The sequence below is a fragment of the Nyctereutes procyonoides genome, unplaced genomic scaffold (assembly GCF_905146905.1).
Source record: "Nyctereutes procyonoides isolate TBG_1078 unplaced genomic scaffold, NYPRO_anot_genome, whole genome shotgun sequence".
Taxonomy (NCBI): Eukaryota; Metazoa; Chordata; class Mammalia; order Carnivora; family Canidae; genus Nyctereutes; species Nyctereutes procyonoides.
In genome coordinates this window covers 10,880,897-10,905,495 of record NW_026575024.1, presented here as the reverse complement: position 1 = coordinate 10,905,495, position 24,599 = coordinate 10,880,897, and the positions used below count along the sequence as shown (strand labels likewise).

General features: G+C 55.5%; 2 protein-coding genes across 6 annotated transcripts in view; one reads left to right on the top strand and one right to left on the bottom strand.

Moving 5' to 3' along the window:
• PTPN1 (protein tyrosine phosphatase non-receptor type 1) overlaps positions 1–6,295 on the top strand; it is a 67,089-nt gene extending 60,794 nt beyond the window's left edge. Inside the window, exons 8-10 of the mRNA XM_055308170.1 lie at positions 368–591; positions 2,760–2,931; positions 4,206–6,295. Coding sequence (XP_055164145.1) covers positions 368–591; positions 2,760–2,931; positions 4,206–4,229 — 420 coding nt within the window. The 3' untranslated portion in view covers positions 4,230–6,295. The remainder of the gene's footprint in view (positions 1–367; positions 592–2,759; positions 2,932–4,205) is intronic.
• A 972-nt stretch (positions 6,296–7,267) lies between these two features.
• The window catches only part of RIPOR3 (RIPOR family member 3), a 73,786-nt gene continuing 56,454 nt past the window's right edge, over positions 7,268–24,599 (bottom strand). For 3 of the 5 annotated variants that reach the window (XM_055308151.1, XM_055308141.1, XM_055308159.1), the window contains 18 exons: positions 23,559–23,582; positions 23,196–23,249; positions 22,442–22,591; positions 22,247–22,310; positions 21,907–21,950; positions 21,638–21,763; positions 21,407–21,552; positions 19,810–19,939; positions 17,927–18,499; positions 15,044–15,174; positions 14,003–14,126; positions 13,448–13,583; positions 12,870–13,031; positions 12,204–12,365; positions 11,529–11,731; positions 10,334–10,417; positions 8,870–8,960; positions 7,268–8,408 (listed from right to left, as the gene is read on the bottom strand). In XM_055308151.1, the coding sequence (XP_055164126.1) occupies positions 8,305–8,408; positions 8,870–8,960; positions 10,334–10,417; positions 11,529–11,731; positions 12,204–12,365; positions 12,870–13,031; positions 13,448–13,583; positions 14,003–14,126; positions 15,044–15,174; positions 17,927–18,499; positions 19,810–19,939; positions 21,407–21,552; positions 21,638–21,763; positions 21,907–21,950; positions 22,247–22,310; positions 22,442–22,591; positions 23,196–23,249; positions 23,559–23,582 (2,508 nt within the window). In that variant the 3' untranslated portion in view covers positions 7,268–8,304. Of the gene's footprint in view, positions 8,409–8,869; positions 8,961–10,333; positions 10,418–11,528; positions 11,732–12,203; positions 12,366–12,869; positions 13,032–13,447; positions 13,584–14,002; positions 14,127–15,043; positions 15,175–17,926; positions 18,500–19,809; positions 19,940–21,406; positions 21,553–21,637; positions 21,764–21,906; positions 21,951–22,246; positions 22,311–22,441; positions 22,592–23,195; positions 23,250–23,558; positions 23,726–24,599 lie in introns of all 5 variants that reach the window. The other 2 variants (XM_055308133.1, XM_055308126.1) reach the window with 1 other exon arrangement.

The window sequence follows — 24,599 nt, the reverse complement described above, 5'->3', positions numbered from 1 at the left end:
TTGCTTCTGCTTGCATCCGGGTGTGTTGATTTTGAATTTTGGGCTCCGAAGAAGGAGGCTGTCAGTTGTAAAAGTGCAAATACTCTACCATATGTCAGAAGAAACCGCTCTCTTCCATGGCTAAATAGCTAGAAAGTTGTGGAAATGTTCACCATGATCCAACTTCCGCATTTGACTTGCTGATGTAGAGAATGTTGATAGGGAGAATAGACTTTATTTTCAAAAGATTTCACCTTCCAAGTATATGTTGTAGACCCAGGAAGCAGAGAGCACCTCCTTGCCTCTGCGTACTTAAAGGGGAGCATATTTCCTGACACATCAGCCCAGTGTGGATACTAATGGGACTTTCTCGTACTGCTTTCTCCAGGAGCAATGGAAGGAGCTCTCCCACGAGGACCTGGAGCCCCCACCCGAACACGTCCCCCCTCCTCCCCGACCGCCCAAACGAATCCTGGAGCCACACAATGGGAAGTGCAAGGAATTCTTCCCCAACCACCAGTGGGTAAAGGATGAACCTGGGGAGGATAAAGAAGCCTGCTCCATCAAGGAAGAAACCAGAACTCCCTTAAACGTCCCTTGTAGTGTGGAAAGGTAAGGCCAGAGGGGCCTGGCGTGTTGGGGGTAAGGGGGACTGACCCTTACCGATCCAGAAACACATTGATATGGAAACCCTGAGGACACGGCCTCCTCCTGGCAAGCATGGCTTCTGTGTCTTTGGGGCATGGGACCCCTGGATTATCCCTGCCCCTCCCCTGGCTGCAGGCAGGCCGAGGGAAGGGATCTACTTCAGCGGGGTTCTAGCACCATCTTGTGGTGCCCGTTGGAATCAGGGATTCCTGTAACTTCGTCCTGCCCAGAGATGACCATGCCCTCCCCCAGGCTTCCAGCCAGTCTTGAAACAGGATATCCAGGTTAGATCTGGTGCTTTTACCCATAGAATGGTCCTTCTGGGAATTTAACCTTTTCGTGTAGTCTTGATTAGTTTAATGCCATTTAGCAAAGATTATTGAGCACCTGTTGACGTATGTGAAATACTGAGATCGCTGGAACATGGCCCCTGGTCTGCGTTCTAGACCATCTTGTTGGGACGGGGCAGTGGGTGATGAATGGGAGCCTATAGATGATAAGGAGGTAGAGGTGCACTCTGCAGCGGTCATCCTTTGGGAAGAGATACTCTCCCCTCCTGAGGTGCTCAAGGAAGGCTGCCTGCATGCGGCATGGAAACTTAATGAGTGGGAGTGAGCCTGAGCCTGTGGAGACAGGGCCTGGTTCCTGCTTTCTGGATAAGCATATGCCATGACCCAGCATTTGTACACATCTAGAAATTTGGTTTGCAGCCTCCTGCTCACAAACAGACATCCAAAGATCTATAGGTAGAAGTGTTCATTGTGGCATCATTTGGAGTGGTGAACAATTAGAAATGAGCTGATTATATACCTAGGGATGAAGTAAATCAATGCTTTCTCCCTACCTTGGGATATTCTGGAGCCATTAAAGGACAGGATTGGGGTACACCGGTGTGGCCAGACATTGGAATTGTAGTACTTAGCAAAGCCCGTTATACATTGTTTGTGCCTGAGTGGTCCTTCTGCTGTGAACAGCAGGATCTTACCTGGCCTCTTTGCCAAACGCTGAGTGCCAGGCCCCAGCCCTGACCCATGCAGCTGAGTCCCTATCACAGCAGCATTGCATCTAGTTCTAGGGCTTGAGGGAGACTGTGCCTAACTTCTTCCCAGGACCTCTGGTGATGTTCTCAGGGTGAGCCAGTGTGCTCTGAGGGCCTGCCAAGAGTCGAGGGTAAGAGAGGTGAGAGCTGGCACGTGACTGGGTCCACTCTGTCACCCGTTCTTTTCTGTTTTCGTTAGGACTGTGGTGGAGAGAGGGGTGCTTTTCAGTGTGTGTGTGTGTGTGTGTGTGAAAGTGGTGAGGAAGAGTGTGTGGATTTAGGAAGCTAAAAGCCAGAGAGTTCCAAGGGAAAGTGGAGTTGTACCAAGAACATAAGTGCCTCAGGACACCAGTGGGCACCTGTGTGCACACGGGCCTCAGCCCTGCCACCAGGGTGTCATGCAGGGCACCAAAAAGCAGGTGCTTTGTGCCACCTTCTCCTGTCTCCTGGGAAGGTGGTGCCTCAGGGTAGCCCTGACCATTACATAAGATGCTGCTGGCGTAGATACACATGAGAAGCAGGACGTCTGTGGTCTGGGTCTCTGATGGGGGCAAGGGCGGCGGGAGGCAAGGGAGGTGAGGCCAAGGCCTGGGGCAAGTGGCAGGGAAAGGAAGGGCCTCAGCTGGCCTCTCCTGAGACAGGCCTGGAACGAGAGCAGGGCATGTCATCCGCGCGGGGGTGCTCTGGCTTGCCACCAGGAGGCCAGCTAGGGTATGTACACATGATGCCTGAGAAACGGTCCTACTGGCAGGATTGGATTGATGCTGGGGTCTCAAACCTGGAACATGGTGGGCTAAGGGACAAGAGGGAATGATGTCCTCATGTCAGCAGCAACACAGGCTCTTACGTAGGGGGCCTGGGTAAGGAGTGGTAGCATATTATGGGCCCCACCATTGCCCTCCTTGATCTGAAGGGAAACGTTCTCCAAGCAAACCCCAAGGCAAATTAGTAGCTGTCTGCACCAGCGCCTATATGTCTCCTCAGCGTCTCCCCAGCTCTCCATCACCGTCTAGTAGTATTCCAACTGTAATAATAGCATCCTCACCGTTTTCTCCAAAACGAGTAACCCATCTCTGTGCCTCTCATCCCTCAGCACGAGTCCAGACACTGAAGTCAGAAGGCGGGCCCTGGGGGCAGGTCCTGCCCAGGGGGAGCCATCGCCACCCAAGGAGGAGCAGGACCAGGCGCTGACTCCCTGGAAGCCCTTCCTGGTCAACATGTGCATGGCCACGGTCCTCACGGCCGGCGCGTACCTCTGCTACAGGGTATGTTTCCACTGACGGACGTGCTGGCAGGACCGCGTGTACAGAAAGCACTGGCCGACAGCCCGGCGTTAGCATTCAGTGCTGTGGAAGGATCTGAGCCAGTCTCAGAAGAAACAGAGTAAAGGTTTTTTAAAGTCTGGAACTGTGAAGGGCTAACAAGAGAGAATTGAGGATTGATGCACTGGGGTTTTAAGGAGCCCTGTGGTCCCAAGAATATATATGAGTCTAATCTCAGGGCCTTAACCTATTCAGGAGTAAGTAGAGAAAATGCCAAATATGTGTCTCTCTCTCTCTCTCTTTTCTTTCTTTCTTTTTTTTTTTTTTGTTATTGTTATTTGTTTTTGAAAAAAAATAATAGAATTACAACACATTGTTGTTTTTAATCTTTATAAAAAGCAGGTTTTGTTATTTCTGGAAAAAAAAAAAAAAGAGACTAGGCACTTACGAACCTTTCTTGTACCCCTAGGTGGTGTTACCAGATACACAGTTTATTTTTGATTTCCCAGGGAAAGACTCCCACGCTTTTACGAATGTAAACTCCTTTGGAGAAGAGGGTTTAAGGGTTTAGGGTGCGGTCCTGCTCAGCGGCTTCCTCTGCTGTGCGCATTCTGAGCTTGGACAGTGCCTGTGAGCTTCCCCGTTTATAGAAAAGAAACAACAAAAGGCCATCTCTAGAAAACAAAACCCGGCTTCTGCTTCTGCTCAGGGTGTCCCTGCCGGTTTCCCATTGCTCATTTCTCCAGTCCCTTCTCATTGTGGCCATCCGGGTCAGGCTCTGCCCCCATCCCCCCCCCTCCACAAACGGGGCTCCTCCAGGTCCCTGCCTCAGGGTCAGAGGTCACGGCAGGGTGGACAGCAGCTTTTCACCCTGCCATTGAGGTCCAGAGCGAACGATTTCTACTTCCTTTGGAACATAAATGCTGTTTCAGAAAACCACACGTTAGAAGTGTGTTGCTGTTCAAGTGAGGGGAAGGAGGAGGATTAGCCTCAAAATTCTGGTCGTGGAAATCACCTCACAAGACTTTTTAGAAATCGTTTTAAATACTTTCTCCTAGTGACCATCTTTGAGTTCATCAGATGGTTTAGCAACACGTAAACAATTTTTTCCTTTGGGGTGATTTTTGGGAAGGACGGCTGTTGTAAAAGAAAAATGAAACCCCCCTTCCCTGGAGGCTGGAGTGGCTGGGGAGGCGGGGGGCTGGGGGAAGTGCAGGAGTCTGCAGCTCTGCTGGGGTGGGTCTGGGCTCATCTGAAAATGTTTGGTTTCATTCCAGTTCCTGTTCAGCAGCAGCACATAATCTGACCCACCTCCACTCCACCTCCACCCCACTGTCCGCCTCTGCTCGTAGAGCCCGCGCCCGCCTAGCAGGCATGCTGTGGTAGGTAAGGGCCGAGGACAGCGTAGCCAGCCGTGACCTGGACGGACGTTTGTTCTGCACTAAAACCACCCTCCCCAGGCTGTTGGTTCTGACTCCTTTCGACTTTGTTCCCCCTCCTTTTCCTTCGGGTACCAAATCCACAACCCATTTTTTGAGGAGAACAGAGGAGAGTATGGTGCTGGCAGCCTGCGCCCAGCGTGAGGCTCACCCTGCCCAGGGCTCCCTCTCAGTGCGGCCCAGCACATCCCGGTGGGCAGTGCACGGTGTCCTCCCCCGGACCTCCACAGAGACTGTGTGTAGTGAGCCTCTCCACTCCATATTTATTTTTGGTTTTGTTTTTTTTTTCCCCAAAGGCATCCATAGTGCACTAGCATTTTCTTAAACCAATAATGTATTAAAAATTTTTGATGTCAGCCTTGCATCAAGGGCTTTATCAAAAAGTACAATAATAAACCCTCAGGTAGTGCTGGGAACGTTAAGACTTTGCCATGAGCCTGCTGCGTCAGACCAGTACTAGGAAGGAGGACGGTTGTAAGCAGTCATTATTTCGACATTGTGGGTAACGTGAGAAGAAGTTTGGCATATGTTTATAGAACATGGGATAATATATACTGAACGCTTGGATATTTAAGATACATGATGTGAGATTACTTTGTCCCAGTTACCCCCTCCTGGTTATCTGCTAGAATCTTGCTCTCGATCACTGCCTCCCCTGTGTGTATTAGAATGCATGTATGGTCTTCTTGTGTCCCGATCAAATACCACGTGCTTGAAATACTTAGCTCTCTGCTTATTAATGTGCCCATGTATGAGTCCAATCTACCTTTGCATGATCTGATCATTACATGGCTGTGGTTCCTAAGACTTGCTGAAATCATCGCCATTCAGCAATGGAGTGATGTTTTCCAGTAAGAGATATTTGCCGAATTCCTGGTATGACACTCTGGTGACTTCCTGGTGAGGCCCAGCCTGTCCTTGTCCAGCTGGGTCCCACTGCAACTCAGACATTCCAAGGGTATGGGAAGCCGTAGTCACACCTCACGCTCTGGACATTCAGGCAAGCAGGGTCCCCCCCAACACCTTGGGGATCAGACTCCACGGTCAGAAGTTCACGCTCTTCGCGAGCAGACTGTGATTGGGAACCAAGGCTACTGCTGGAAACCACACGTCCTGAAGCAATCTGGGTGACAGTCCCTCGGAGTCCACCTCCCGCCGTCCCCTTCCGGGGGCCTTGCTGAGAGCCACGTCTGCCCCCGCCCTTGAACTCTGGGGGATTGATGGTGCTCACGACTCTTCCTGCAAGGGAACTTAAGACCTCCACATTCAGTGGCTTTTTTAACAAGAAAAAAAAAAAACAAGGCAGCTGTAGCTCACGAGCTGCTCTTTTGCCAGCATTTTCACATTTTGCCTTTCACATGTTAGAAGCCCGTGCAGAGAAATTCTGTGGTGGGAACGTTTGAGGCATCGCTCTGCAGAACCTTGGTGAGGTGTGGATGAGGCTGAGGTGCCAGGCTGTAAGCATTTTTGAGTTGGGCTTGTTTGTTTGTTTTTTGAAGTCCTGTATATGTATGTAGTAGTTTGGGTGTGTATATATAGTAGCATTTCAAAATGGATATACTGGTTTAACCTCCTATCCTTGGAAAACAGATGGCTCTCCATCTTGTTACACGTATGTTAGAGAAGTAGCGAGCTGCTCTGCTATATGCCTTAAGCCAATATTTACTCAATAGGTCATTATTTTTTACAATGGCCGTGGAATAAACCATTTTTACAAAAATAAAAATAAACAAAAAAAGCGAGGTGTTTTGGTATAATACCTTTTCAGGTGTGTGTATACATGGATGCATGATGGGGGGTGGGGGGGCGCGTCTCAGGGTCTTCTGTGACCTCACAGAACTGTCAAACTGTACAGTTTTCCAACTTGCCATATAAATGATGGGTTTGCATTTTAGTTGCAACAATAAAAATTTTTTCTAAAGAACATGGATTTGGGGTACCTCCCATGCCTTTTGTTTAATGGGCCTAAAGCCGGACGGGCACCTTCTGGGGTTGTGTGCGCCTTTGAGCCAGGGGAACTTGCCCTTCCCGGTAAGTTTGACACGTCATACCTCAACCCAGCTTCTTGGACCACGACAAAACCCACCTTCCAAATTGTCCAGGGCCCTTGGGTACCTTAGCAAACCTACACAAGTTGCTTGGAGGGCTGCTTAGAATGGGTGCCTAGCCAGCTGCCTGTAAGAAGACACTATGGTTGCCACTACTCAGGAGCTCTGTTGAGCCACCCTTGATGGAGAAGTGACATGATAAAATGTTTATGTACTCTTCCTTCTTGGATAGTTAAATCTTCTCTAAAGTGATTTGTTGACTTTTTGTTCTGAAATAATTTCTGATTTCTAAAACATTGCAAAAATATTTGTACAAAGAATTCCCTTACATCCTCTAGGGTTGTATGACCAGCCACTGAGTAAAGAGTGAATGGTCAGTGCTGTGGCCTCTTGGCAGGATCCACAGAACCAGAAGGGTACACAGGCTATGGTCATGTGACCCTGGAGCACCCACGGAGGACTGTGGCCAAGGGATGGTGGTGTCCCACCCTCTGTCACTTCAGTCTTTGTTTCAGATACAAAAATGGCATCTAAGCTTTCACGAAGAGGTGGCATGCCAATGTGGGAGAAAAAAAGCTGAATCTGTAATAAATCAGATGAGGCCAAGGGCTAGATAAGGAGAGGCCATGCTGCTCAGTATCTGTTAGGAGTAGGCACTTGGGGAACCTTCCATGAGAACGGGGAGCATCAAGGGCACTCAGTCCGCAGCTGTCCTGCGTGACCCCCGAGTGTGTGTGTGAGAACCCGCCTAACTGAGCAGCAGGCCTGAGAGCACCTTCGGGACACCAGGGGCTATCGTTTCCCTCCCTGGGAGGCTGGGGCAAACTGCCACTGCTCTCTATTTTTTTCAGGTAAAGGGAAACACCAATAAAAATCATTTTAATCAAAATTTCAAAAAATGGAATTCAGGGACAAGGCAAATAAATATACCAAGTTCAACTGAAAAGCACAGAATGTATATACAGAACGTTTACAGGAGAAGGTTCCAGTCACAGAGTCCCCAGCGCCATTGTCAGGAATCACCTTCCTACCCCAGGCTGTCTCCACAGCTCATCACAAGTACAGTTCGGGGCATGTTTGAGAGTTTTTAAAAGACTTAAGTAGGAAACTCATTTTCTTTCTTTGAACATGTTCTTCAGGAAATCTTTTTTTGAAACCAGCTTTATGGCTTGCAAAGCAATTTACTAGGCCTGACGTTGACTTGCTTCAAAGGTTTCATTCCATTTTGATGAGTTGAGGTCAAAGTGAATGCTTTTCCTGATGTGACACTCAAGGTTTCTTGGCCATTCTCAATGTGCTGCTGAGCACGATGAGAATGAGACCCGTGGTCAGCAGGCTCCACCGTGGCCACTGGGCTGCAGCCCGGGTTAAGAAGGTGAATCGTGAATCCCTGGCTCTGTGTCTTCCCACCGTCCCCAGCTTGCCGGGGTGACAGCTGGCTGCTGCTGACCTGACCCACCGCGTCCTCAAGACCGTCAGCCCGCTGGCCAGTTCACTCCCAGTCGTCATTGAAACAGAAGCGCTGAGCGGGCTGCCCCGCAGGGAGACCCCAAGTGCCGTCTGTCCCTCTAGGAGCCTTTTGCTCCAGGCCTCAGCCTGTCTGACCTTGGCCCCTTCGTAGTGCGGCTGGCTGAGGAAGGTGAGGCCAGTTCTCAGAACAAAACCGACCATGTGATTAAAACCCTACAGCATCCCCTTCTGCTTCTGTATGAAAACCCTCATTTGTGCCCCCTGGGCTTTGTAACTGGTCTGGAGATGGAGGAGCAGCTCCGGCCAGCTCACGCTTCCAGGGGCGGCACACGGCGTAGCCCCACCCCAAGCTCATCCCTGTGTCAAGGCTGGTAAGCAGTGAAAACAGAGAAGCCAGATCTGCGCCCGTCCTCTGAGGCCTAAAATATCGTGATTTCAACATCCGCCTCCTGGCAAAAGGCCTCTTCTCTTTGTTCCAAGCAGAGTTTGTCCATCTTCTCAAAAGCTAAGCGTCCTTTCTCACCTGAAAGATTAAGGTGATCGGTCACTGGATTGTCCCCACCTCAGTGTTCCTGCTCTGCTGAGCCAAGACAGCATTGGTGCTGACTCATGCTGGGGTCCTGGGTGCTACTGTGAGGGGCAGAGGCGGGAGCATTGGGGAGCTCTTGCCTGCCCCTCGCATGGACCCAGTGCCTCGCCCCTATGTTCAAGACACAATTTGCTGAACTGTATTCCTGCCTTGCATCTGGCTCTCATTCCCCTGGATCCTAAACTGAAGTTTAAGAGGGAAATAAAGCACATCTTGCCATCTCAACCATGAAGGAAACCTGTCTTGGCCAAATGCAGTTAAATGGGCCCCTACAGCGCCCAGCCCCTGTGCTATTTTGTATCTTGGAGGGCTGGCCGAGGCCTCGCTAGCACAACCTTCCAGAGATCCTCGGGCACGCCACTGTACCGCACATGACCTCTGATGCTGTACTTTACCAAATGACAGTGTCGCTTCCCGGGCTGCTGTTCGTACGGCCTCCAGGTTGGACTGGCACAGGCTGGCGATCTGATCGATGCTTTCGATGCCCTGTTTGAGGTGGGGGCAAAGAGGAACCATTAGGGGACGTTTTAAGTAGCAGGTGGAACCTACTTTTATAAGCTCTTGCAAGGCACCAGCCCTGGCATGCTCTCTGGGGCCTCAGCCCCTTCCTTTTCTAAAGGCTTACAGTTTTCTTACATGGCCTTAAATTCATCAGAAGTGCCTCTCCTTTTCAATCCTGCCACCTGCTAGTGAGCCGGCCTATCTTAAAAACCAGACCTGCTTCCCTCTGGACCTTCTTAAATCGTCCTTTCTCTCCTAACCCTCCCCTCCTGGTCAGACTGAGAGCATCAGTCAGCACCCAGATGTGGGTGCAGCTGACACTCGTTGCTCTCTCCTCCAGGGCCAAGGACTAGAGTGCACTTCAGCTTCCTCTACAAGGGCACCCACCTCTACCCGCCTTTCTGGTGGTTTGAGTATAACCAGATGGTCCTCCTAGAATTTCCCTTTGGTTCTTCCCAGAATGAATGGGATGAGTGTAATCTCTTTTTCATCTAGCAAATTGGCAGTGGGTTGTTTTTTTTTTTAAATGAGAGTTCCAGATGCAAGTGAGGTTGAGGCAAGGTGGACATCCTCTCACATCTGTTTTTGGGAGTGTAAGTGGGTGAGCTGTATCAGGAGTCTCCAAAAGTTTCGTATTCTCTGGCCTAGAGGCACACTTTGTAGAGGGTTCAGCCTAAGGAAATCATTCAGAGCTCCATATATTTTGTAAAGGCTTTGTGCACAACGATGTTCATAATGGCACCACAATAAAAAAAAAAAAAAAGGACGATGAACCTCAGTTTTCTACCACGAGAGTGGGGGAATCAATTAACTAAGCCCCTTCATAGAGACTTCTAAAGAACTGCCAGTCTGCCGCTAAGAGTTCCTATTTTTGCCCACTATTTTTAAATTGTATTTATTAGCATGACTAACAATTTTAAATGCTCACACACACACCCACAAACTAAAGAAATAACAGCAAAACGCCAACAGTAGTTTCTGCTAAGTATCAGGATGATGGGTAACTGTTATGTTCCTGTATTTTACACTTTTTTTTTCCTACAATGAGCTAATTGTGCTTTAAGAGATTTTTAAATTGAGGATAGTCAAACGTAGAAACCAAGACCTCAGAAGGTGTCCCTGGGGCTACCTGCTTATTCAAGCAGAGCCCAAGCAAATGCTCCTTGACAACTGTTGAGGGGCCTCTGCTGGTAAATTTGACGTCTGCTCCTCTAAAACGAGTTCTTCGGGGACCTTTTTTTTAGGGGGGGGGGAGTCCCAGTGGAATAATTTTGGAATGAATTTTTTTTTTTTAATTAACTTTGACATTAACCACAAGCAGGCTTCTTTCCATCCCCTGCAAGGAAGGTTAGACTCACCCTGAGGTGTTTGAGTGCCACACACGCGGCCTGCTGGAGTTTTGCATCGTTCTCGGTCAGGGCGTTAGTGTAGAAGAGCAAAGCCTGGGGAATAAGGTGGCTGTGAAGGGGGGGGCTGGGCCAGCCAAGTCCACAGTGCCCATGGCCAGTCCTCCCGGTGCTGGCAGGAAGTCACGCCCTGCTTACCTTTCTCTAAACAAAAATCAGGCCCTGATCTATTCATCTCTGGGCCAGGTGCACCCCGTCTCAGAGTATCTGCCGCAGTGTTTAGGTTTCTCTCTAAAAACACTGGTCCCTGGGCTGATGCTAATCAAAGTGAAGAAAGCTCTTTTTGTCTAATAGTATTTCCCAAATCTAGATAAAACACTGCATCAGAGAAATCAGATGTCTGGCCAGGGCCAGCCGAAGAATTGGGTGCACAGAGGGAGGCGGCCCTGGGAACACCATTTCCCAGTCACAGCGACAGCCCTGTCCCCTCGGCCCCCTCAGCTGGGAGAGAGCTGGCACCGGCTTCACAGCATTGTACAGGCTTATTGGGAAGCACGTGAGGATGCACTTGGCCGTGGGGTGACCCAAGAGACCGTAGTAAGGCCTCAGTATTGCCCTTCTCCACCTTAATTCACAGCTCCAGAAACCTAAGAGGCATAGGGGTCCAATTTCTTGGTTTGCAGATCGACACACATTAGTTGAAAGTAAATGAAGATGACCATGAGAATCCGAAAAAAGAAACGTTCTACACACAACTGACATCTCAGACCAAACAGATATGTTGTGCTGGAAGCACCAGGATGAAGGAGGTGGTCAGGCTGTGGCGGGAGGTTCTGTGGGCTCCTCGAGCGGTGGCCTGGCAGCCCCAGCCCAGCCCGGATCCCTCCCGGGGCTGGTATTGCCCAGGGCCGCGGTGGGAGAAGGGCGGTGTTCATGCCACTGGAGCATCCCTAAACCAAAACCTCTTGGGGTGCCTGGCCGGCTCAGTTGGTAAAGCATGCAACGCTTGATCTCAGGGTTGTAAGTCAGAGTGGATATAGAGATTACTTAAAAAACCAAAATCTTAAAAAAAAACAATAAGCCCTTGCAGTGCATGCAGCCCCCTTCAAAACATCCCTCACTCCTTTGTATTTTTCTGAGAAAACCTACTGCCCCAAAACTCACACATGTGGCCAGGGGGCTGTCCCTTCCCGTCCTCACGCCATACCTTTTCCCGAAAGCTCTTGTTCCTGGCTGCACTGGCCAGGCGAGCGCTGGCTGCCCTGCACACTCGTGGGGTCCCGTCCAGTTGGAGCAGCGCCCAGGCCCTCAATGTCTGGGGCAGGGGCTGGAGCTGGCCCAGCCGCTTCCCCTGCAGTTTCCTGACCGCCTTGCCCTGCCCCGCACACTGCAGCTCCTCGACGAGTGTTACTGGAAGAGAGAAGTGGGCGTGGGGTCCCTCCGATTGCGGTCTGGTCTTTTTGGCCACTGCCAGGAGCCAGGGGGAAGCAAATCCCAGAGCAAGCCGGTGCGATCACCAAGGCTCAGTCTGGATTGCTTCCAAAGGGGCCTCCTGGACTCCCTAGAAGGCCTAGCAAGGGATCAAATACACCCTGAAAATTAATAAAACCTCAGCCCATGCTGCAAGGACTCTGGCCAGCCGTGCGTCACCCTCCTATCCAGCTCTCACCCCCGTGCTTTGTAAAGCCTTCCCTGGGAGCTGATTTCACTACATGGGCTGAACATGCCATCTCATTAAATCTGGGTTCTCGAAAGAACAGCCAGAGGGGAAAGGAGCAGTGGCTCCGAGAAACTGGCTTCCAGAGAGCCAGGGGATGGCCCCACGGACGGATAGCCCTTCGTGCTCACGACGTTGCTCTGAGGCCACCGTCCCAGCCCCTACCTTCCTTGGTGAGCTGGGCGAAGTGCTTCTCCAGGTCAGAGACACTGTGCCTCTGCAGGTAGCCGTGGAACTGGAACCAGGTGACCGTCTGTTCCTCGGGAGGCCCGGCTGCGGGGAGCAGCCCGCCGCAGCTGAGCACCTGCTCCAGGAGCCTTCTGCACGCTGGCAGACACGGGAGGAGGCCGTGAGCTCTAGAGACAGCCCCCCGGAGCCCCGAGGGGCTTCTCGGCCCGGCGCGGCTGGGTCAGGTAAAGGCTCTCGACGGGCGTGGGGGGAGCCCCGCTGGAGCCACCTCTGCCCGCCGGAGCAGGCTGCATCGGGGGTTCTCGGGGCCCGGGGCTGGGGAACCCTCCGGCCGAGCAGCAGCCGGGCGCTGCGTGGAGCTGCACGCGTTCCAGAGCCACGGCGAGGGTGTACAGGTGTCCCCCTCGGTTGTCGGCAGAGGAAGCCGCTCTGTGTTCCGAGGGGGAGTCCGGCCTACCATCCCCAACGTGCTGCCCGAACCCCTATAAGCTTCTGGTGGGAGCTGCGCTGTCTGCCTGCCCAGAAGCGGCCCAGCCGGCTAACGTGGGCGGCCTCGGGGCTTCGCAGACCCTTCCTGTCCCCCCTCCGGTGCATGAGACATGGGGGCGCAGGCAGGGCAGAAAGCGGGGGGCGCGGGGGTACCTATTTCCAGCTGTCCCGGGTACTTCCCGCGGACTCTGTGCAGGAACGTTTTCTTGAGCTGGTTCAGCAGCGTCGTGGCGGGGCAGGACAGCACCCTGCCGGGCTCCGTGCACCCTCTCCACAGCCTCAGGCACCCCTTCCTCCGAGCGGCCTGCGCAACGACTAGAAAGCCGGGGGCAGGACCCGACTGGAGGTGGGGGAGGCCCAAAGAGCTCCTCCCACGCTAAGGCCTGGGAGGTGGGGGGGTGAGGGGTGACAGCTTCCCCTCCCATGTCCAGGGGCCCGCAGGACAGGCAGCTTCAGCTGTGCGTGCATGCCCTGGGCCTCTCCCCCCAGTCGTCACGGCAGCTGGGAAGGCCCAAAGAGCGTGTGCCACTGACTCCAAGGCTCTGTGGCCTCCCTTGCCGGCCCCACAGTGTGTGTGTCAGGGCACAGCCCAGCCACCGCCCCAGCTCGTACCCCCCTGGGCTCCAGTTAACTTTGGACCCGAGGAAGGAAGATGAGGCTCCCCAGGGCTTCGAAGCCCATCACTTGATGCCATTCCAAGAGCAGCCCATGGGTGCTGGGCGGTTACTTACTTTCTTCAATGGATGTTGCTTTGCTGGCCTTCTCAAAATCCAGCACAGAAAGCATCTCCAGAACCTGCTTTTGCTGGGCAGCTTCTTCTAGAAGGCATTCCTGGACCATCCTCGACAAATTAGGAGAGGCCAGTTTCTGGAAAGCAGCCCACGATGCTCCAGGTTAGGGCAGAAGGTGCCCTCTGAGGTCGACAGTCACGACTGCAGCTCCCACCTAGCCACCACCCTCCCCCTGGCCCATCCTTTCTATGCTGATGGTTGTTCCCTGACTGTCATCTGGGGATTCCCAATTCGCCAAGGTGAGATGCTAGGATGCAGGCTGTGGCCTGGGGCCACCTTTGCCACCAGAAAAGGCTAGCCTGCCTAGAAGTGGAGCCAGCCAACACAGGAAAGCAGAGCTGAGAGAGAGAGAGACCCAGTTATGATGACATTTGAAACCCCAGATCCAGCTGGGCCTGAAGCCTGCCCCTAAGCCTTTCAATTCTGTGAGCCAAAAACCCCCAACCTGCAACCTGGCTTCCCAGCAAACTGCCCCCCCCCACATCCCTTAACCACCTGCAGCAGAGCTTTGCAGACTTGGAGGTGGGCCATGAGCAACCTGTCCAGCTCCGGGGTGCCGGCTGTGAGCTCCCTGGATGACACCTTCCGAGATGGCGGTGGGGGCGGGGTCCTGTCCTTTCTGAGTTGGATTAAAAAGAAGCAGGTGACTATTCCAGTTAGCTCAGCTCCCTCCGAGAGTAGAAGAAACCCTCCCTCCTTGGAGAGAGCTGGTCAGGGAGGCCTGCTGCAGGCCCCAGGGAGACAGAGTTATACCAAGGAGAAAACCAAGAGAAAAAGCAGCAAAAGCCAACTCAGAACAAGTGCTGGGATGGGGGGAGCGGAAGAAACCTCCCCAGGTGGCCGATCTGAAGTCAGAAGTTCAAACTAATCCTGAGCTCCATCACTTTGGGACAGGTCTGCCCCCCCCCGCCTCAGTTTACTCATCTGTAAAGTGGGGAGAGGAATACCGAGCTCAGGGCAGTGACGTGTAAGTGTGACCCTGCCAGCCAGAATGCCTGGCATCATGTTGGCTTCATGGTAGGAGCTGAGCCTGAGGCCTGAGGACACTGGGACCCTGGAATGTCGGGTGGGAGAGCCACCCCCTCCCCATGGCATCGTGAGAGGAGGAGACAGTGTACTGTTTATCCTCTGGCGGCTGCTGAGATTCGGTACCAGAGCCAGGCGTGAGTGGGGCAGGCGGGGGATGCTTAGCCAAGAAGGAAGTTGGTGTCGGAGGTGAGGTTGTGCAGAAGAATAGGGAGCACGGCTCACTGCTGCCCATTGGTGAGGCAAGAGTACAGAGGTCCTACCGTGGACCTTATCATTTTTTAAGATAAAAACAAAAACAGCACATTGCTCAAAGCTCAGGACCCTGCTGGGGGACTGTCCTTCACTCGGTGGCCAATAGAGGCCTGCTGTGCCGGGCAGTGGGCATGCAGGGGTGAGGGGGCAGGACAGATGGGGCCCAGGGCAGGGGAAGCCATAGGCCAGGAGGCAATAGGAGGCATGGACTAAGGCTGGTCCCCAGGGTCAGTGCTGGGAGGAGGGTGCACTTACCGGAGACCCTGGCAGCCCCCAAACAGGGACAGCTCCTGTGGGGCGAGGTCAGCGTTGAGGAAGGCGAAGCTCTCCAGGATGCACTCCATCAGGCTCTCGGCAGAGGCGTGCTCCTGGCGGGCTCCGCGGGGCTGTGGACAGAGCGGGGAGACCTCAGGGCAGGCAGCCCACCGGACCTTAACAGGCTCCGGCTCACGGGCAGGGTGCGAGCCTCGGCTGCCCAAGTGCAATCACTCAAGTCCAGGCTGGGCACGGGGTGCGGCGCTCCTTGAGGTCCCTCCCAATTAGCCTGTGACAAGGTATGGCTCGAGAGCACAGGGACACAGATCTGAAGGGCCTCACCCAGCTCACAGACACCCACAGGGACAGGGCAAGAAACAGGAGTGAGCAAGTGACCCCGGGTGGGGAGCAGGAGAACGTGTGCCCTCCCCCAAGAAGCCAGGCTGCTGCTCTGCTCCAGCGGACACCTGTCACTTGAGTGTTGCTAGATAGTTCAATTTTTAAAAAAAGATTTTATTTATTCATTAGAGAGAGAGAGAGAGAGAGAGAGAGAGAGAGAGAGAGAGAGAGAGGTGGAAACACCGGCAGAGGGAGAAGCAGGCTCCATGCAGGAGCCTGATGTGGGACTCGATCCCAGGACCCCAGGATCACACCCTGGGCCAAAGGCAGGCACTAAGCCACTAAGCCACCCAGGGATCCCCTCAATTTTCTAAAAAAAAAAAAAAAAAAAAAAAAAAGCTGGAAACCTAGATTTTTGTGGAAAGCTGCCAGTTTTTAAATATTGACAGCTAATTCCAAATTATTTTTTTTTAAATGGTATTGAAAAAAAAAAGATGGTATGGGCCAGACCAAACATCTCTTTAGGAGGCTCAGAGGCTGCCAGATGAGCCTCTGGATTTCAAGTATTCTTTAAAAAAAAAAATTTTTTTTGCTTATTCATTTGAGAGAGAGAGAGCAAGAGCAGGGGAGGGGCAGAGGGAGAAGCAGACGGCTGAGCAGGGAGCCTGATGTGGGACTCGATCCCAGGACTCTGGGATCATGACTAGAGGTGAAGGCAGATGCTTGGCTTCACCGACTGGGCCCCCCAGGCACCCCCAAGTGTCTTCTCCCAGGGAAATGCAGGAAGGAGAAGACATTGGAGGCGCCTCCTGACTGGCAGGGGTGGGAGAGCGTGGTGGTGCCACAGCTCCTGCCACTGGTCAGGTCTCCCAAGGGCAGGTCCCTTCCTCGGCATCTAGAAATCTACTCCTGGAGATTTTGGCCTCCTCAGTACATGGCAGGACTCCAGGGCTCACCCAGTCCCCATCCCGGCACACCCAGGCCTCATCCCAAACAAAGTGCACGCAGGGCACTGCCTGAGCAGACACTGCCTCGAAAGCCAGAACTAGGCTCCCAAGAGTCGAGCCCACTCAAGAAAGGCTTGAGTTGGGGCATCTGGGTGGCTCAGTGGTTGAGCGTCTGCCTTTGGCTCTGGTCGGGATCCCGGGGTCCTGGGATCGAGTCCCGCATCAGGCTCCCTGCGTGGAGGCTGCTTCTCCCTCTGCCTGTGTCTCTGCCTCTCTCTGTGTCTTATGAATAAATAAAATTTTAAAAATCTTTAAAAAAAAAAAAAGGAAGTCTTGAGTTACAAGAAAATAACAAGGCCAGTTACGCCTTGCCTGATAGAAAAAAAAAAAGTGTGTCTGCATATATCTGCACATACACATGCACACACACTCACACACGCGCACACACACACGGAGGTGGTTCCTCATTATTCGAGATGTGCCAAACCGTCACTCCTAGAAGTGCAGAGATTGAGCCCCTGGTCACGACATTTTCATCAGCCCATCAACACAGAAGCTTGTTTTATGTGTGTTTCTGTTTGAAGACACTTTACTGGATTTACACGGATGATTCACTGGCACTGACCTCAGGCCCCCACAGCGCTGTCACCCGCGCCTGAACCACGCTGAGCTCACACATGCGTCCTCTCCGAGAGGCCCAGCACAGCCTCCCTGCACTCGGGAGCACTAGACTGCGCTTCAACACGGCAGCTGGGCCCATTTTATTTTTTTTTATTTAAAAAAAAATTTTTTTATTTATGATAGTCACAGAGAGAGAGAGAGAGAGAGAGAGAGAGAGAGGCAGAGACACAGGCAGAGGGAGAAGCAGGCTCCATGCACCGGGAGCCCGACATGGGATTCGATCCCGGGTCTCCAGGATCGCGCCCTGGGCCAAAGGCAGGCGCCAAACCGCTGCGCCACCCAGGGATCCCTGGGCCCATTTTAAACCCTGAAATGCCCCCACATAATTTTTAAAGAGAGCCAGGAAACTATTTCAGTGCCAGCGTGTCCTACACAAAAGACGGTAGTTTCATAAATCAGATGATGTGAAGTAGGTACTGGCGTTACACATTTTATCATCCATGCGTTTGAAGTTGTGTAATCAGGAAAAATCCAATAATCCGCCCGGGCCAGCACCCGAGGACGGCCCTTGCCACAGGCCCTGCGAGGAGCAGGTTCAGGGAAGGGTGTGCAGCTGCGCGGGGTCTTCTGCAGCCCCGACTCTGACCCTGAACACACCCCAGATTTGGGAACTGAACAGCCCCACCTGCCCGGGGTCAGAAGATGTCTGATGGGCCCAGGTTCTTGGCCAGACGTGGAGCAGGTTATCTGCCCCGATGCCCGACTTCCTCTTATTATCCTCCTCCCAGCCAGTGAGGGCGACTGTTCTCCCCACTGGACAGATGAGCAGACTGAGGCCCAGAGGGGAGACGTTGCCCAGCTGGGTCACACGGGGGTGAGGCCAGGGTGCCGGCCCAGGCTGGCTGCCCCCAGGGACCACTGCCACTCGTTAGGCACTAGTAGAGCAGGGCTGCCGCCCCTCGATGAATAAACCTACCTTCAGCCGGTCCCTGAAGCCGAGAACCTGGAACTCCAGCTCCCGCAGCTGGGGCTGGGTGGGGTCCGCGGACCTCAGTAAATCCAGGACCTCTTGCAGGGGCCTCTCGAGGGCCACCCCAGGCCCATCCACTCCGTCCTCGGTTTCTCCTTCATCGTGGTCTGTCTGGCTGCCCGGATCTGTGTGGTTGTGGAAAGGGGAACCCCGTGGCGGGCTGGGGCCCTCTATTCCCAAATTCCTCCAGCCAGGCTGCTCCACAAATGGGCCTCCCGCCTGCTGGGCCATCTCCGGCAGGAGGCCCAGGGGTCGGGGGTCCTCCTGGGCCTCCTCTTCAATGGAGGTGTTGGGGCCGATGGCCAAGGGCAGGAAGCCCACGTCCGAGGTGGATGCTGATGTGCTGGTCTCGGCGTCTCGGGGGTCCTCGGAGCTGAAGGAGTCCATCTCAGGCAGCTCCTGACTCTGGCTCCGCAGGCCAGGGCCCCGAAGGTCCCTGTCAGACAGGTAGCTGAGGATGGAGGTGGCCCTCGGCCCACCCAGCAGCAAAGCCTGCGGTGCTGGCTGCTGCAGGACAGACTGGGGAGGGGGACACAGGACCAGCCTTACTGCCACACCAGGGACCGGGGCAAGGCCCCCAGCGGGGCTGCCCTCCCCAAACGCTTGCGCCAAATACCCACACTGTCCCCACGAGTGATTGGCGCCTGGAGGTGCAGATGGGCCCCTGCAGCCTCTGCCCCCATCCGCCTCGTCCTTCCCTCTCCCTCCTTTCCAGGCCCTGCGGCCACCACGTCCTCCGGGCTCTCCCTGCCTTCCTGTCCCAAGGCCTTTGCAGTGACTGTGCTCTCTTCCCAGAACATTCCTCCCCCCTAGGCCATTGTGGTTACACCCCCATCCCCCCAGGTCCTTCCTCACGTGGCACCTTTCCTGGGGTCCTTCCCCTGGGCGCCCTATTTTAGGTGATAACTCCCACCTTGCCCCATCAGTGCCCTCCCCCTTCCTGGCTCACGTGCCCATGGGCCTTACCCCCTGGGGTAGGCAGTGCTCCCTGAGGGCACCGTCCTCACCCCGCCACGGAGTTCTCAATGAATGAAGCGAATGGGCCCACACTTGCCCCTCCGCCGCTCCCCTTCCCCGACCCCTAGGCAGACCCCTAGCAACACTCCGTGTTCCTACAGCACCACCTGTCTTCGTCAGCACTTCTCATCAATCCACTCATTTCATCCTTGCAAACCCCCACCAGAGCGCTGCTGTCGTTTTCAGTTCTCGATACAGAAACTGACGGCCAGAGAGGTGGAGTGACTTGCCCAAGGTCACACAGCAGGTGAGAGGCATAAACAGAATTTGAACCCAGCCCACCTGGCTCCAGAGTCCATACTCTGGACCAGATATGATTTTTTTTTTTTAACTGAAGTATGCTGGGCCCACCCTGGCCAGAATATGGAAGAAGTGGACAACGATAGTCGGCGCTAAGGAAGGGACCCAGATCTCTGGGGGTCACGGGAAAGAGGTGTTTTACTATACGCTCTGTCAAGGTATTGCCTACCAGAAACATATATTTAATTTTAAAACAAATAAATTGGAGGCTGAGGCTATGGCTGGAGTGATAGAACCATCCAGAGAACCACATTCCAGGCTTCCAGGAGAACCAGCCAAGTCCGGAGCCAAGTCCAGAGGCCCCCAGAATGGAGGGCTGACAGCGAGGAAGAAAAAATACTGAGAACCACTCAGGATGACCCCAAAACAAGAGAGGCTGAGTCCAGAGCTTGCTACCCCCGGAAGCACCAGGTGCTCAGCCCAGCCCCGTGTGCTGGCTGGCCCCCAGGGAGCTGCCCCAGCCGCAATTCCGGGGTGACCACGGCATCCCCATCCTGGGGAGGCTCACTCACCAGGTAATACCTCTCTCGGAAGCTGGGGGTACTTGGGGGTGTCCAGTTGTACAAGGAGCCCTTCCTGCTGCCCATGGAGAACTTGCCCGTGGGGCTGGGTGACATCAGGAAGCTCTCAGTATCAAACGGGCTGGAGGACAGAAGAGAAGGCCAGGGTGTCCTCAGTGCCCGGGGGGGACACAAGCACAGACCAGGCCCGGGGGACTTATTAGAGGGAATGCAGGCTTGGTGGGGTCATGGGGGGTCATGGGTACAGCCTGGGGACTCCAGGTGCCCATTCTCAACCCCCTTGGGAACATCTCACACTCCCACCACCCCGAGGACCCTTAGCCAGGTGGCGAGGGGCAGCCATGGGCCACCACGCATGTGAGTGGTGCCTCTGTTAGTGGTCCCCTCGGAAGCTCAGCAGAGGCACCGTGGACTCTCAGTGCTGCCATTTTCTGGGTAAACGATGTCACCATCCCTCTCATCTTCATCTGTAAAAGGGGAACTATGATCTCTTAAAGGACCTCCGTCAGCCCAAGTCACAGGTAAGGCTGGAAATCGCTGAGCCTGCCCTGGGAGCCAGGAGGGCCAGGTAACCTGCCCGCCTCACGGAAACCTGGGCACACAGGCCTGGCTCTTGCTGTGTGGGGCCCAGACACTGCAGGCCCCTCGCGGGGAGCCTTCCCTGGCCACCCAGGGCAGCTGTGGGCTAGCAGGATGCTAGAATCCTTGGGTTCGCCTGGCCTCCAGTTGGATGGCGCTGGGCTGCCCACCACCCTATAGACTTGAGGGGCCTCCTGGGAAGTACGTGCGCTCAGACCCCACTAGACTAGATGAAGACACCGAGCCTGGGGGTGCCCCCTTGCCCCAATCCACCCAGCTCACTGGGAAGAAAGCACCATCTAGTGACCCCAGGCTCAGATGCCCACCCCAGGAAGGAGACTGGAGAGACTGGCCCCAACTGGTCAGAGCCAGTGCCAGAACAGAGGAAGCAGGCCTCCATCCCTTAGCTCCTGGGGCACCTGCCTTGGGTAATAAACTGAAGAGAATTCTCTTGAAACACTGGGAAGAGAGCCCTACCCCCAAGACACCAAGCCTGGGGGTCACTGAACGGCCCAAGAAGATGATGAGACAGCTGCCCCAGACCAGCTCTCCCCCTTGCCCCCTGCAGTGCCTGATGGAGAGCCCCCACCCTGGGCAGGGGTTGTTTTCATGAGTGTCCCCATCCATGGGGCCTGTGGTCCAGGGGCTAAGTGCTCAGCCTGTGCCTGCTGGAATGAGGCAGTGGAGCAGCAAGGAGGGCCCTCCTGGGCAGCAGAGCGGCTCCTCCATGGAACCAGGCCGGGAGGCCCTGGAAGGGGTCCTGGCCAGCACGGGTCTTTCAGTTGTAAGAAGGGAGTTAAAACTGAGAAGTGGGGGGAAGGGGGGGTGGGCAGGGGCTACAAAGAAGAGTCTGGGCTCCAGCCTGCCTGGGGGCCGGCGGACGGCAGGGGCGCCCACTCGTGGGTGCTAGGGTGTGGCCAGGCCAGCAGGGGGAGCCAGCGAGGCCCCACCTGGGCTCTGGGTGGAGTCCCCGTGGGTTTGGGGCTGGCCTCGGGGAGGGCCCACTCACTTCCACAGCACCTCCAGCTGCAGCTTGATGGTACCCAGCTCTGTGATGTCCACCACGACCACCTGCGGCCTGGTCGTGAAGAAGTCAGTGATGTCGCAGGTTACTGTGCCCACTGCCAGTGAACTCAGGCCCCTCAGCTCCGTCACCTGGGGGGAGCGGGGGGGGGGTAGTTGCAGATGGTGTCCAGCCGAGCCCCTGGGCGCCCTGGCCCCGTCCCCAGGCCCCACCCACCTTGATCTCGAAGTTCTCGTGCAGCGTGGGGATGAAGGCCTTCTCCTCCTCCTCCCAGGTCTGGCTGTCGTCCGACTCGATCCGGCCCTTGAGCTTCCAGCGCTGGCGGCCCAGGCGCATGAGCACCTGCGGGCGCGGCCAAGAAGGGGTGCCCGGTAGGTCCCCGCCCCCTGGGCCACCTGCCGGGGCCCTCCCTGCTGGCCAGGTGGGGGTGGGACCCTGGCTCTCAGCACTCCCAGCCCCCAGGCCCGAAGCGGAGTTGGCCCTACCTCGTACTGGTCTCCGGGACAGAGGCGCGCGTAGCCCACCAAGCCTGGAACACAGAGGGGGGCTGGTCTCCCCTGCGGGTGGCCCGCCCCGAGGACCACGGGCCCTCACTGGGGAGCCGCTGCCCAAGGGTGGGCATCAACCTCAGGGAGGGATAAACCATCCCGAGGGACAGTGGGCAGGCCTGGGCCCTATGCCCACCTCGGGGACGGGGCTCGGCTCAGGCCCCAAGTCGCGTGAGTGGAAACCCAAAGTTGTGCGGGGAGCCCCGGATTCTGACCAGAAGCCCACCCTCGGCAGAAGTCCCGGGCCTGCTGCCGCACCGGCTCTCGGCCCTGTTACCTTTCATCCTGACGTGGAACTCCCCCAGGTGAACCTCCAGGGCCCCCTCGATGAGCCACATGTCCTGCAGAGAACCCCCAGCCCGGGGCCAGGTGAGGAGGGAGGAGGGGGGCACGCAGGCCCCGCCAGCCCTGGGGTGAGGTGGGGGGTGCACACAGGGCTGCTCCCCGGGGCGCCCACCGCCCGCCGCCCCACCTCGGTGCATTCCTGCAGGCTGCGGCCCAGCTCCTGCAGGCTCTCCCGGGAGGCGCGGCTGGGCGGGCCGGCGGAGAAGGCCCTCTGCATGTTGGAGGCCCCGTCCCGCAGGCGGCACTGGATGCAGTAGCCCTCGTAGAGCTCGTCCACCTGCGGAGGCACCGGCTGCTGGCACCGGCCACGCCGAGGCGCGGGGGCCCAGGCCTGCCTGCCCCCCCCCCCACCCTCTGGGAGAGGCCACGCAGCCCTGCTCCGTGCCGCAGCCGTCCTGGGCGCCCTGCCCTGTGGAATGGGAGCCCGGGGCCGGGACCACGTCGCCCACCTGCTCCGTATCTCCAGCGCCTGGCAGCCGCCTGCACACAGCCAGCGCCCCACTGGGCCAGGCCCCAGAGCGGATGCCTCACTGCCCCCCCAACCCTTGGACTGTAAAGGGGGGGGTCTGTGCTATCCTATCCGCCACCCGGCTGCCGGGAGAATCCAGCGAGGACACGGAAGAGCTGCAGAGTGGAAAGCTTAAAGGACTTGCTGGGGGACTTTGGGCCTGTTCTTATCCCTTCCTGAGCCTCTACTGTCCTATCTCTGCAGTGGGGCCGTTAGACTCCACCTTCTCGCCCTGTAAGGTGAAGCATGAGGTCTTCCCATCTAAGACCTCGGCCGAGCCCCTGCAGTCCCTGCTCCTCCTCGGCCTCTCCCCTGCTAACCCAGCCCCCCACCACACCCCCCACTGCCCGTGACCTCCAGGAGGCAGGCTGACCTTGCTGATATGAAACTCCATCTTCCGGATGTGCCTTTCCACGGAGCGCGTTTGCTTCTCCCAGAGAAAGAGAAGGTGCTTTAGAAGAGCCTGGACCACCCCCCAGCCCTCGCCCCCAGCCCCCTGCCCCAGGTCCTAACACCCAGAACTAGCCTCGGAGCCAGGCCAGCCCCTCACCATCCTCAAGGATGGCTCATCGCTGAACCCATTTCCCCATTTGAAAAATGGGGAGGAAACTCAGGTATCCCTCTTGCAGGCTGGCCTGAGGGATGAAGTGTGACAACGACATTGGTCCCCTCATCGGGCAGGGCCCAGCCTGGGCCCACCTTGCTTACAGCCCAACAGACAGCAAGTCTCCCTCACCTTGTCCAGGTCGTAATAGAAAGCCTGTGGGGGAGAAAAGAGGGGAGGGGACGAGGTGTCAGAGCCCGTGGTGCTCCTCCAACACCCGTGAGGCTGCATCCCAGGGACACCAGAAGTCAAACGAAAGCCAGCAGCCACTCTCTCCTCCGCAGCCTGCAGCCGGTGGCCTGGGCCAGGCCAAGTGGGAAGAGTGATAAACACATGGGCCTGGGGCACCTGTCGGCCTGGCTCTGTTTCCGAGCTGTGTGTCCCAGGCCAGCTTCTCAACATCCCTGAGCCTCTATCTCCTCGTGTAAAATGGGGGTCCTTGTAGCACGTAGCACCTGCCCCATAGGGTTGCCGTGAAGAGTAGAGGACATGGCAAGCCCTCGACAAAAGGGGACCATTGCAGTGTGACAGTTCAAGGGGCTGATTTCAGCCATGGCCAGAAGGGAGGGAGGGGGTGGTGAGGCAGCCAGCACCCCCACTCCAGGGGTTTCAGGCTTCAGGGCCTGGGGCGGCCAATATGAAGACCACATGGAGGGCAGCCCGGGTGGCTCAGCGGTTTAGCGCTGCCTTTGGCCCAGGGTGTGATACTGGAGACCCGGGATCGAGTCCCACGTCAGGCTCCCGGTGCATGGAGCCTGCTTCTCCCTCTGCCTGTGTCTCTGCACCACCCCCGTCTCTCTCATGAATAAATAAATAAAATCTTAAAAAAAAAACCCACATGGAGGGGTGCCTGGGTGGCTCAGGCCCGGGGTCCTGGGATCGATCCCACATTGGGCTCCCTGCTCTGCAGAAAGCCTGTTTCTCCCTCTCCTGCCTGCCGTTCCTGCTTGTGCTCTCTCTGTCTCTCTCTGACAAATGAGTAAAATAAAAAAAAAAAAAAAAAAAAGGAAGGAAGCAAGGAAGGACAAATGAATGAGCCTACTGATTGGGCAGATCTTCGTATAAAGGCCAGTCACTACTTTCGGCCTTGGGGGCCATGTGGTCCTGACGCAGCCGCACACAACAGGTCAGTGACAGGCGTGGCCACGTGCAGATAAACTTTATTTCCAAATA